The sequence below is a fragment of the Perissodus microlepis genome, chromosome 6 (genome assembly GCF_051167445.1).
Source record: "Perissodus microlepis isolate ML-2025 ecotype Zambia chromosome 6, ASM5116744v1, whole genome shotgun sequence".
NCBI classification, from domain to species: Eukaryota; Metazoa; Chordata; class Actinopteri; order Cichliformes; family Cichlidae; genus Perissodus; species Perissodus microlepis.
The window spans coordinates 24196007-24208670 of NC_140466.1; the positions used below are offsets into that span (position 1 = coordinate 24196007).

Here is a 12664-nt window from a genome sequence, read left to right on the forward strand (position 1 = left end):
TGCGCCTTGGTTTTTCCACACGCTTCTTGCGACCCTGTTGACTATTTTGAATGAAACGCTTGATTGTTCGATGATCACGCTTCAGAAGCTTTGTAATTTTGAGACTGCTGCATCCCTCTGCAAGATATCTCACTATTTTTGACTTTTCTGAGCCTGTCAAGTCCTTCTTTTGACCCATTTTGCCAAAGGAAAGGACGTTGCCTAATAATTATGCACACCTGATATAGGGTGTTGATGTCATTAGACCACAACCCTTCTCATTACAGAGATGCACATCACCTAATATGCTTAAATGGTAGTAGGCTTTCGAGCCTATACAGCTTAGAGTAAGACAACATGCATGAAGAGGATGATGTGGACAAAATACTCATTTGCCTAATAATTCTGCACTCCCTGTACAGTGCAAACCAAAGCATGAGCAGTTTTCAATGCTGCAATCAGTCAGTACTACGTACTAGTAAATCATTCGACATTCAGCAATTCATATAGTGCTTTTATTACCTTTATACTATGAGCTTATATAACCTCCACAACATGTCTAAAGGTGTAATCCTAAGGCCAATCATAGTGTGAAGGGTGCCCAGGGATTAGCTAAACAGCACAAGGAATTTTAACAGTTCTGTCAGGCTGTATTTTGCTAATTTCTGATATCACCACAATGACATTTTTAATTGAGTAAATTAGCTCATCATGGCATGCCAACACATTTTCATTACCGCTATATAAAATGAGCCCAACACGTGCAAACTGATATTTGACCTAAATATGTTGCTGAATGAAACATCTAAAGGATCAGAACCACAGGACAAAGTTTCCACAGGACTGTATAGAGACGTGTGGAAATTTTGTCCTGTGGCTTTGAACAAAGTACTCATGACTTTATCTGTTGTGTTGGAATTTTGGCTCACTCCTCATTGTGGCCAAACATCTACACCTTTATGTTGTCTCTCCAAAGGACACTTCCAAAAGATTTCTTTAGATGGGACTTTTTAAACATAAGCAGTGCTGCCATGTTTTAGACAAAAGGAGGGCTGCATAGAGTCCTGTAAAAACCTTCTATTTTAAATTACTATATGCTCAGTGGACCTCAAATATCAGTAGAGATTTTCACAGCAACACACAAAATGTTGTAAATCTCTAGAAGCCTAAAAGAGTAAAAATTAGTGGTTCACCAGTTCACCAAGTCAGTGGGCTATAACACCTAGAGGTGTTGATATATTCTAGTTTTCCAACAATCTAATAAGGTAATGATGCAACCAATCATGCTGCAACCTGTAATGAGGATTTATTCATCCAGATCAAGTTAAACTTTTGTAAAAACATTCAATTTAACTCTATACTCTATATTATCCCTTCTCTGTCAGCCAGGAGCTCAGAGGACCAGGCTAATGTAACTAGTGACTGTTGTAGGTTCGGTGAATTACTCATCTGATATATGTGACATAAAGGTTAAATACCAGCAGTACTGGGGGCGATCGTGGCTCAAGAGTTGGGAGTTCGCCTCTACAATGTAGCTTGCCATCACCAGTGTGTGAATGTGTGTGTGAATGGGTGGATGACTGAATGTGCTTTGGGGTCCTTGGGGACTAGTAAAGCGCTATACAAATACAGGCCATTTACGTCTTGATGCATTCTCAATCATCCAGGGAAGTAAATCTCCAAAAAGTTGATTCTGTTCATCTGGACGTAGCGTTTTGTGGGAGAAACGTTTCGTCACTCATCCAAGTGACTTCTTCAGTCTCAGCTGACTGCAGGTTTCCCCAATCTTATAAACAGTACATTTGCATAATGACTGAAACCAGCCCACTGAAGGAACAATGGGCTGGGAGGTCAGTTCCTTAATCTTAATTACGCAAATTCTCATGACCATTGATCAACAACCACTGACCAAAACCCACTGATCAAAGACCACTGATCAATGGCCATGAGTACCATTCACAGAGAGTTGGGGAATGACCTGACCTGCAGTCAGCTGAGACTGAAGAAGTCACTTGGATGAGTGACGAAACGTTTCTCCCACAAAACGCTACGTCCAGATGAACAGAATCAGCTTTTTGGAGACAGGCCATTTACCATTTACTGGCCAAGATCCACAGCTACCATCTCTTTTTATATACTCTAATTTTTTGAGCTTTTAAATAGTTTTCTGTATTTATGTTGTTTGTTCCTCCAGAAGATGAGTGAACATTATCCTATATGTCTGCCTGACAACTAAATGAACATTTTAAAAAAGCCAACAACCAGTATGTATGAAGTCTTACAGATCAGTGTACTTCTGTCCATATGACAGACGACAGATCATGTTCGTGATCCTGTGGTGCTGAGAGGACAGCAGGTTTTTTTCTTTCTTGAATCCATGCAGAGAGACACCATGTTGTAGAGACACGGGAGAATTGAACACATGCTGTGTGAGCAGTGGTATTGGTCTGACAGGACCAATGTTCCCTCTAATTTTTCATGTGTCTTAGCGAACACACCAATTCCCTGAGCGGTCCCTTGGACCACTGTGAGCAACAGCAGACGTGTGCACTGTGGTCACGCCAGCATCGAATCCATCCAAGTTACATGGTTTATTAAAAGAATCAAATTACAGCATTTACATTTATGTTAGACTACTTTTAATTAACTGCTTTAGCCCACTTACAATGAAAAAAAAACCAAAAAAAAAAACCTGTGTAGTATGTTAACACTATTGGAAGTAAAAATAAGTTGAACTCCAATTTTAACTTCTTCTTCTTTTTTTTTTAATATAAAGCTCTGACTTGCATTATGAACCTGGTCTGGGAGAGAGTCCTGTAACTCACTGTCTGCAAAATACAGTATATAATGACCAACGTTGGGCAATTAATTATATAGTTACTTCTTCAAAAAAGTAACTGAGTTATGCAAACAACAACATTTTCTGCAGCTGTTTACCTAAAAATGCAGCCATTTCAAACTATTTACAGAACAATCAGGTGTTCTGCATCAATTTTGATGCCACACAAATTATTTGTGCCACTCCAAAAAATAATTTCTGTCCACTATGAGATAAAGGAGAACAACAGCCTGATACCTGCAGGCCTGACAACAGGAGATGTATCACTCCTGTAACATTCAGTAGTCGCCTCATTGTTCTGAACACACAACAAAACTATTGACTACACTACAGACTAACTACACAAGATTTGCGCTAAATGTCGCAAATCTCTCACATCTCAAAACCGCCGTCACTCCTAAAGGGTGGGGGTGTGTTTTGGTTTCATCTTTGCTCACAGGTGGAGAGTGCTTTCGAGCGTTTTCCTGATAAAACGCTGATTTTATCGTTTCTTCCTGAAGTAAATATAAACAACGATAGTATTCAGGAAGAAAACCAAACATTGCATATATTTTTATCATAACTCTGGATTTACTTGGCCAATCAACACAATTTAAAAACTGGTATAAAGTCCACACTTTTTTCGTCAATTGTTCCGTCTGTCCTGCTCACATCTCCAATGATTGTACACGTTATCATTACCGTGGCTTCACTCCACATCAGCCACGCTGCTTTGCTAGCTAAAACACCGGTGTCGGCACATAAGGACGCTGTCATAGCCTGTCAACGACGTTGATTAGCTGCGTATATACGAATGTGAATCACATCAGCGGCTGGACTATGGGATAAGGTGGCATCGTTCTAATCCCATACGGGAGCAGCCAGTCACTTACTGACTAACACTGCAAAATAGAATTGTTAAAGTATTCATTTTAATTTCAATTCAGGTTAGATTTTTTTTCTGTGCGCAGAGACCGTGCCAGCAGTGCGCAATTGCGCACGTGCGCAGCTTAGAGGGAACATTGGACAGGACTATGATTTAAACAAGTGTGTCATGTCTGACGTCACTTTCTTTTCTTTTAACCAATTTGTGGTTTATCCAACATTCGGTCCTCATTTTTAACCTGCAAAACAGAAAATGTATGTGAACATCTTTACCTGGAGGAAGCAGACTGTAAAGATGGCTGTCCTAATACAGATATTATGGAAAAAATATCATGTCCACCTGGCCAAACAGATATATGACACTGCCTTAAACACTCAGCTCTGGGCCTTAAGCTGTAGTTATCCCATAAGCGAAGGCTCAGAGGTCTAACGTTTCACCAAAGGGATGACTGACATTTTAGAGAGGAGATTGCAGACAGTAGCGAAGGTTTAACATTAACAGGACTATGACTGCACCTTTAACTCACCAGCTTGTAAACAGTGCAAGCAGGGATGAGTCATTTATTAATGGAATGCAGTTAATGATTTCTTCACTGAGGTCAGTGGTTTTAAAACTTGGAAGAAAAGGAATCAGGAAGAATGTTGGACCCGAACATGGAAACTCATCCACCTCCCAGAGAACTGCTTCTCTTCTTTATTGTAACCATGTGCAATTTCAAAACCTTTGGATTTTGTTTTCTATAGCACCAATTTGAAAAATGTTGGGACGCTGTGTAAAAAGTAAACAAGAACAGAATGCTATGATCTGCAAATCTCATAAATCCACATTTTAATTCGAACACAAAAAACATGTCAAATGTTTAACATGAGAACTTGAGTATTTCAAGAAAAACAGAAAAAATGTTTTAAACAAGTTGGAACTGGGTCAACAAAAGTAAGTAGTACTAAAAAGAAACATTCAGAGTAACACATAATTAGGTTAACTGGGGCATTCATTGAGTATGAAATCAGCATCTTTGAAGTAAAGATGGACCGAGGTTCACCAACCTTCAAAAATCTGCATCTACAAATTGTGGAAAAACTTCATGAAAAAAATCAGAGAAAATGGAGAAATCTCTGTACGCAAGGGGACAAGGCCCAAAGTCAATATTGGATACTGGTGATCTTCAGGTCCTCGGGTGGCACTGCATTAACCCTTTAAAGCCGGTCGGAGCGGACACGCTCCATTTTGCGTAACTATTTTTAAATCCCGGTAGCACTGCAACCACGTAAGCTAGCGCAATAATTTTTTTTGCATATGAAACCGGAGGAGTTGTACTTACATCTTATGCCATCAGCTTGTCCTAGGTCACAGTTTCCTTCCACATATAGCTTTGCAAAAACTGCATAAAAAGCACTTGCACGCTTTGCCGATCCGATCAGCTGTTTGTAACACTTCCTACGTCCATCAGCGTGAACTATCGCATGTCCGGCATGACCTGCCCGAAACCGGAAGTGACGTCATTTTGCGGAAATGTAGTTTTTTACCATCGTGGCCTTATGAGCCTATACTTGTGGTTTTAAAAGTTATGTTTGACTTCATGACTTTCTGTGTCGTTTCTGGGATGCTGAGGACTCATATTGCACTGCTGGAAATATTTTATTTTGATGAATATGCTGTTATTTTGCAAATTTGCACTATAATATATTTTTTCGTTTTTCCTGCAGTATATGAAAATTGGTGTATCTCAAAAATAAAACTATGAACACACTTAAAATAAATTTCCTTTGGTGGGAAACTAGTTTGTGCAACTTTTTTGTATTTACAGTTTTGAGGGATAAGCCTCTTAAATTTCTCTAACTAGAAATATATGTTAAAAAAACAAAAACGATTTTAAATTTTTTTGTAGTTTATTGCACTTTTTTGCAATTTATGTAATTACTATGCACTTAATGCAGACATATTATTAAAATTTGGGCTATAATGGTTGTATTGATGTATAGCAACTTGAAATGCTCCAAAAAATGGCTCCACAGCATGTAAAAATATACTATAAGCTCTGGCGGACTTGGTTCTATGGTAGGTCTTAAAGGGTTAAAAACAGGCTGGATTCTCTCATAGAAATCACTGCACTGCGTCCTCCATAAATGCAGGTTAAAGCACTATCACGCAAAGAAGAAGTCATGCATGGCACGTCCTCCAGACTAACGAGGAGAGGGACCATCCAGCTTGTGATCAGCACTCAGATCAAAGGCCTGCATTTCTAATGGTATGGGGGTGTATTAGCGTCTGTGGAAGTGACAGATTGTACATCTACAAAGGCATCATCAATGCTGAAAGGTATATACAGGTATTAGAGCGACATGCTCCCATCCTGACAACGTCTTTTTCAGGGAAGGTCTTGGATATTTCAGGAAGACAGTGCTAGAGCGCTTACTGCATCTACTACTCTCTCAAAAGTCCAGCAGCTGGTCTCATCAGTTCCCAGATGTTTACAGACTATTGTTAAAAGAAAAGGCTGCACAGTGGTAAACATGACCCCGTCCCAACATTTCTCAGATATACTGTTGCCATCAAGACCTTATTTTATCAGTTTAAACATTTGATTTGATTTCTATGTTCTACTGTGAATAAAATATAGACTTTAATTTATTTATCCCGTCTACATGTAGTACTTAGACATGAACATTTCCAAAAGAAGAGCACAGTGACAAATTAAATGAAAGTTCCTAATTTGTGTGCAGACCCAAGTAATAGGACAGCTGTGCCCACTGACTTTTGTTAATGAACTCCTCTTATGACGAATGCCACTCAGTTGCCATATTTGTCACCCTTTGTTTGTTCTGGTAATTATGTTTTCATTTCTTGTCCCTCCTGCCATATTCGTGCACCCACTCAACCTCCTCCACAGTCTGTCTCTTTTCGTCTCTCCCTCCCAACCTTTTTTAATCATATTAGTTATCAATAATTAATCTGCAGCAGCTTGCCCACCCGGCTTGTTTAGCAACGTCTGTCATCCTGTTAAGTTAATGCAGGACTGAATTAGAGTAGCAAGATAGGGTTGGGGGGATCCTCCATGTATTACAGCATCTGGACCACGCAAGTGAGTTGTCAGGAACTATAATGACCAACACCACATTATCCTTTCCCTCAACCCCTCCTCAGAGTCCAGGCAGGCAGCACCGAGGCTTAGCCATCTTTATTTCTTATCAGCTGGGCAAAGCAAGAAAGGAACAGAGACAAATATCTCATTATGTGGATGAGGGTAACTCAGTAGAAAATTAATCACAAGCCGTAATGTTAATATGTGCATAGTAAGCTGAAAAATGTATAGGAAAATGCTGCTGCGAGGGAAAGAAACAAATTCAGAATGATTGGTCTTTTATACGTTTGCTACTCCTGTAAACGGATAACAAATGTATAAAAATGATTCTGTTCTCATTTTATTTAATGGGACTGTGTCTTTGAGGGCGTAGGCTTGAGAACAAGCCCCATACAGAGTGCAACATCCTGTACTGTATATGCATGCTGTTCATACGAGCTTTTATCCAGCTTTTGAAGTTCAAACTATATGCAACACCATACATCACCTTTGTATTTCAGAATGCATTTTCAACAACACCTCGTCATTGCCAAAATCACGCGTTCGGCATCTACCTGTTAAACCCTGGGACAAATGAGAAGCAGACTAATTACTTCCCATCTTCGCGTTAGACCTAACTGCATGGATTCATTTTATTATGTAAAACATTTGCAAAAAAGATTGCACGCCAAGTAACTGCATATTAAATAGAAGGTTGGATATTTATAAATGAGATGTGAGACTCATGCTTTTGTTTGCTCCTGGCACAGGGCTGTATCAGTTTTGATGCGTTTATGTGCAACAAACACAGATGAGCACATGGCCATGTACATATTTTATTTGCCCCTGATGAAACCTGCGTTGCTATGGAAACTCTTTTAACAGGAACTTCTCCTTATGCTTTCACCCCAAAATCGATCCTTGAGTTCAAAGTTTTCCTTTATTTGTGCACTTAAGCCATCGGGTCCGAGGATACTTCAGGATTTTGATCTAAGACTGGGCTAAATCAGACACCTGTACCTATCCTCTTTACAGTGTTTCTTAAGGACCCTCGACTATGTGAGCAGATGATTTTCACCATGACGGGACAACACCGTCAAGGTGAAAGGAACGCTTTCACAGATCTCCACACAGCCCCATGAAAAGCTAAATACATCCTTACTGCTTACATAGAAATTAAGAGGGTAAGCAGCAGTGCTGCTAATCAGATTCAGCTGATTAAATGGTCATTAGCAAGTATGGACACCTTTGTTAAAGCAGAAGTTTTGCTCTGGTCTGAACTAGTTCAGACTCTGAAATGCTCAAAGAAACTGCAAAAATAAGAACTGCAAAAAACCCAAAGAAAATCCCCCAAAAAACAAGACCTACATTTCTTGAAAGGGTTGCCAGGAGACAGTCTATCCTTTTTAAAATAAAGTATTGATAATTCATCAAACACAGCATATCAGCGCAAACACCTCAAACCTACTGTGAAGCATGGTGGAGGACGGGTATTGATTTGGGCTTGTTTTGTAGCCACAGGACCCAGGCCCCATGCGGGCATTTCAGTGCCATGAACTCGTCTTTATACCAAAGTATGCTAGAGTCTGTCTGACAGCTGAAGCTTAGCCAAAACTATTTCATGCAAAAACACAATGACCCCAACTATAGCAGCAATACCAGCCTCAACCTGACTGAAACACTGTGGCTCAATATTGCAATGTTTGCAAACCTCAGTGAAGAAGAGTGGGTAAAAATTTATTCACAACCATGTAAGAAACTGAGAAAGTCTCGCAAAGTTATTGTTGCTAAAGGTGGTTCTACAAGCTCATGATCGAGATGTACTTAGTGTTTTACAGGACTGCATAAAAGCCTTCTTTTTCAAATGTCTGTGTGTGATATGTATGTATGTATGTATGAGCAATTTAGAAGCCAGTTTGTGTATTTGTCTGCATGACTACATGTGTTGACACAGACGGGAATATCAAATTCAGAGATAGGTGCAGTTATCATACCGTTAATCTTGTCCATTTCAGCCAAGGTCTCTTGGTAGGAGCTGATTATTCCTGCATATCGTGTCATCACCTCCTTCCGTAAGTTGTCCCAGTGAGGGGAAAGATCTCCCAGCTCCTTTAGATCCTGCACCCTACAAATAAACACAGATCTGTGAGGACCATTGAGGTATTATTGTAGTGCTTTAGCTAGTGTTGTGCCATTTTCATAGTTTTTATACTTCTTTCAAATGAACTTAATCTTTTAGTTCAGGTTCAAAAAACTATTAGCAAACCTCTTAAAACACAGACAGAAGTTAAAACATACTGAAACATGCACACACCCTGAGCCAGATAAACACAACTTTAAACCCTGGACTAAAATATCTGGTGTCCGCTTATCCACTTTGGCCTTTCAAATTCTCCCCTCACTACTCTTTCTTCTGTGATTACTAACTCTTCTGCTGTCTGTGTATACTGAAACAAGCAGGTGTCTTTCAGTTAGTTGCGCCTGCAGCTTTATGCCATAATAATTTGTGGTCTTTCTTTTGGAAATAATCGCCAATATGCATCAGTCTGTGCACATTTGTGTCTTGTTTGTGTGTGGAGCAGCTGATTTCCAGCTAGGATGCATAATCTCTTTCTTTGGCAAATAATTTGAATATGAAAGGGAATATCAGATAGACACAGATAATCTACACACTGTCCCTGTGGCAGCCAATCAAGTAAATGCCAGAGATATTATAGAAATTAGAGGTTAAAGGAGGCTTTATACGCTCCTCTGATCACATATTACAAATGTAAATCAGCTATTTTTAGATACCAGAATTAGAATTTAGGATTTTACACAGCAAATGATTTGACCAAACCAACAAGACAAGGAACTGATTCCCCTCAAAACAGAAAAAAAACAACCATGCTTTCATCCATCAGTTAGTTTTATCTTCTTATCTTTGAAGGCGCTGCAGGAAACCTGGAGCCTATGTTAGGTGACATTCGGAGAGAGGTAGGGTACATCCTGAACAGGTTGGCAGTCAAACAGTGCACCGCATTGTTTATCAGCTGATTAGAAATAAGAAACAGTTTCTTCTGAAATGCCACAGCAAGTGTGAGGTCATTCAGTAACCGTGTCAAAAACAAGAAATTAAATCACAATTATCTGCGTGGGCTTATGCTTATGAAGGTGAGGAAAGAATATAATTCAGTAGTTTTAAGCATTCATCTCAATTTATATCCACATACATGTAGGCTGTGGCCACATATCAAAGATTTTCTTGATCCTTTTTGTAATCCTAGTTTTAATCAAACTTGGACCTTGAAACCAACTGGAAGCCACAATATGGGCAACTCTGTAAACATACTGTGCATGTGGTTAAATTGTAAGTTCTGCTTATGATGTATAAAGATAGATTTGATGGAAGTAAGCATATTTCAGTAGAATGCAAGAGTACCACTTGTTTGTCAGACCAAATAAAAGTAATTACATCTAAGTCTTTGCCAGAATAGACACTGAGATAAGTAACTAATGGATCACTCCATACTAAATCAGTCAACTCTGAGTAAAATTCTCACCTGACAAGATACCCTACATTAAACATTATCCCCAACTATCTCAGGGCCACAAGTGTTTCACCCATTATACCTGTACACTGTGCTCCAGTAAGGCAGTCCTACTGCAAAGACTAAATTAGTCTTCACCTGCTCTTGTCAACCACAGCTATTTTCAGCTGCCCTGGCTATCTTCCCAGTGGCTTTCTCCAGCTGTTTGGGTTACATCCTCATCCTCATGGGAAATTGTGGAAAGCCACCTAAATAGGGAATAAGGCTACTTGTCATTCTTTGACAAGAGCCTCATCGATCAAATGCTGGTATTCTTCAGTTGGTGAGAGACTGCTGACCTCTTTGTCCAAAAGGATGATAGTGGGCAATCTTAACTACTCCTGATGGTACTTGGCAGCCTGTTGGATCAGCTGGTCAGTGTTATTTGGTTAGATAAAAAGTAGGTGTGAACCTGATAGTTAAAGCTATAAAACTGGATGTGTCCTCCAAACAGGATATCCAGGATATCCTGAGACACTTTCTGTTTGGATACAACATACACATTCGTGAGTAGATTATATGTTAATCTGTGAATAGTAATAGACCATAACATATTTAAACCTCTAACAGGAGCATCTCTCAAGACTCTTCAGTGGCACTGGGCAGTATTAATAGATCTTGAAAGTGGCGTCTCATGGTCTTGAAGTGGATCCTTCTTGAGATTTTCCAACTATTTCTGTTACTTTAGTCGATGGCAAAGTCTGTCATGTTAAAAGGGATGTGCATCTTAAGTGTTGGCAGCAGGAAAAAACTGTTTCCTACCGAAACATCTCTGGTGGGGTCATCGTGTCCCACTTCCACACTGTCCTTAACTTCTACCCAAGAACATATCAGGTTCCTGCTCTTGGGCTTTCCAATAGGAGTGATTTGTAAAGTGGTTAGGGTTAAAAAAATGTTTTCTCTCTTGACATTTCTCTCTCTCTGGTTTTTACAGTTTATCTCCTTCCTGCAAATTTTTTTTTCTATCTTTCAGCACCTTTTTTTTTATGTGATCTGTCAAAGCCACCTCTTGGGATCTGCTGATGGCTTGCTGGTGTCTGCCTTCCTTCATGGCATCTTGGCGTACCTGTTGCACAGCTTGCACCATGGTCTTTATCTTCTTGGTTACATCTCCTTTCAGGATGCTGTCCAACATATCACTCAGATCTGTATCTAGCTGTGCCCATCTGCTATCTTCTGCCAGTGGAAAATCCAGCTCTGGTTTCCTCTCAGAGTCCTCTAGCTTTTTGATTTCACCCACTTCTTATGCTTGAGCAGGTCCAGTGACCTGTGGTTTTCCTTCTGGCCCAATTTCTCTGCCTGGCAAGCAATAAATTCACAGATAGCCCTCAGCCCCTTAAAACAGCATAAAATGTTTTTTTTATGTTTCTGTAGTCACTCTTTGCACTTTGCCTTTGGTGAATTTTCACACTATGTTTGTTCTTAAATATTCCATCAGACATTGTTTCTACACTGCCTACCTGCTCAACAAAACAGAAACTAGCATAGCCACCGGTTATATCAGAGTAGTTTTACAAATAAGAGTACATATATCGGAGGACAGCAGTGGACTGTTAACTGGCAGTGATATTCAAGTTTCCTAATATTCCAGATTTTCAGAGTAAAGGTCGCTTATATTGCTACTGACAGCAGAACATTCATGTGATTTGAAAATGAGAATCATTGATACTTTTGTGATGTAATTATCTTCAATTAAAAAGACACTTGAACCAAGATCGGTGTAGATGTAATGCAAAATGTTTGCAAAATGTCTTGAAACTCCTGTTGTTTTATAAGAAAACAAAATAAAAAATATTTGGCATCAATCGGGAAAAGGAACAACCCTGCTAATAAGTGTCTTTAAATGTTGTGCTGTTTAGATAATCTTATAGTAGATTTTCTAGCTAGTGGGTACTGAACAGACCCATGTTTCCACTGGTTTCACTCAAATATACATTGTTCTTAATGAATCCACTTGACCAGTTGACCACTTTAATGATCAAGGAGACAGTGGTTTCAAGTTTTCTGATCTCTACCAAATATCCTTAAGACACTGCATCACAGGCTCAAACCACACTATTGTTCTGTTACTTTGTGTCTCAGGTCAAGGTGGATGTAAATAATGGTTAAAACAACAGATACGCATATCTGCTTGCTAAATGAGGGTTCCGAGGCACCGAGATGGTGAACAGAGATATACGATAGACTCACCCCCTTTAATCACTGCGCTATTGTCTGGAAAGGGTAAAGGTGTGATAAGAGTAGGTATGAGCTGATTAAATATGCATGCAAAAATAAGGTCACAGATCCTAGTATAACATTTAACAGACAGCAGATGTTAGGGAAAATGCATTTTCAATGTCACATTTAAT

At 39.4% G+C, this 12664-nt stretch overlaps 1 protein-coding gene across 4 annotated transcripts in view; it reads right to left on the reverse strand.

Annotated features, from left to right (window-relative positions):
• inpp4b (inositol polyphosphate-4-phosphatase type II B) overlaps positions 1 to 12664 on the reverse strand; it is a 169875-nt gene that overhangs the window by 45340 nt on the left and 111871 nt on the right. For all 4 annotated transcript variants that reach the window (XM_084931611.1, XM_084931612.1, XM_084931614.1 and 1 more), the window contains one exon: positions 8739 to 8869. In XM_084931611.1, coding sequence (XP_084787737.1) covers positions 8739 to 8869 — 131 coding nt within the window. The remainder of the gene's footprint in view (positions 1 to 8738; positions 8870 to 12664) is intronic.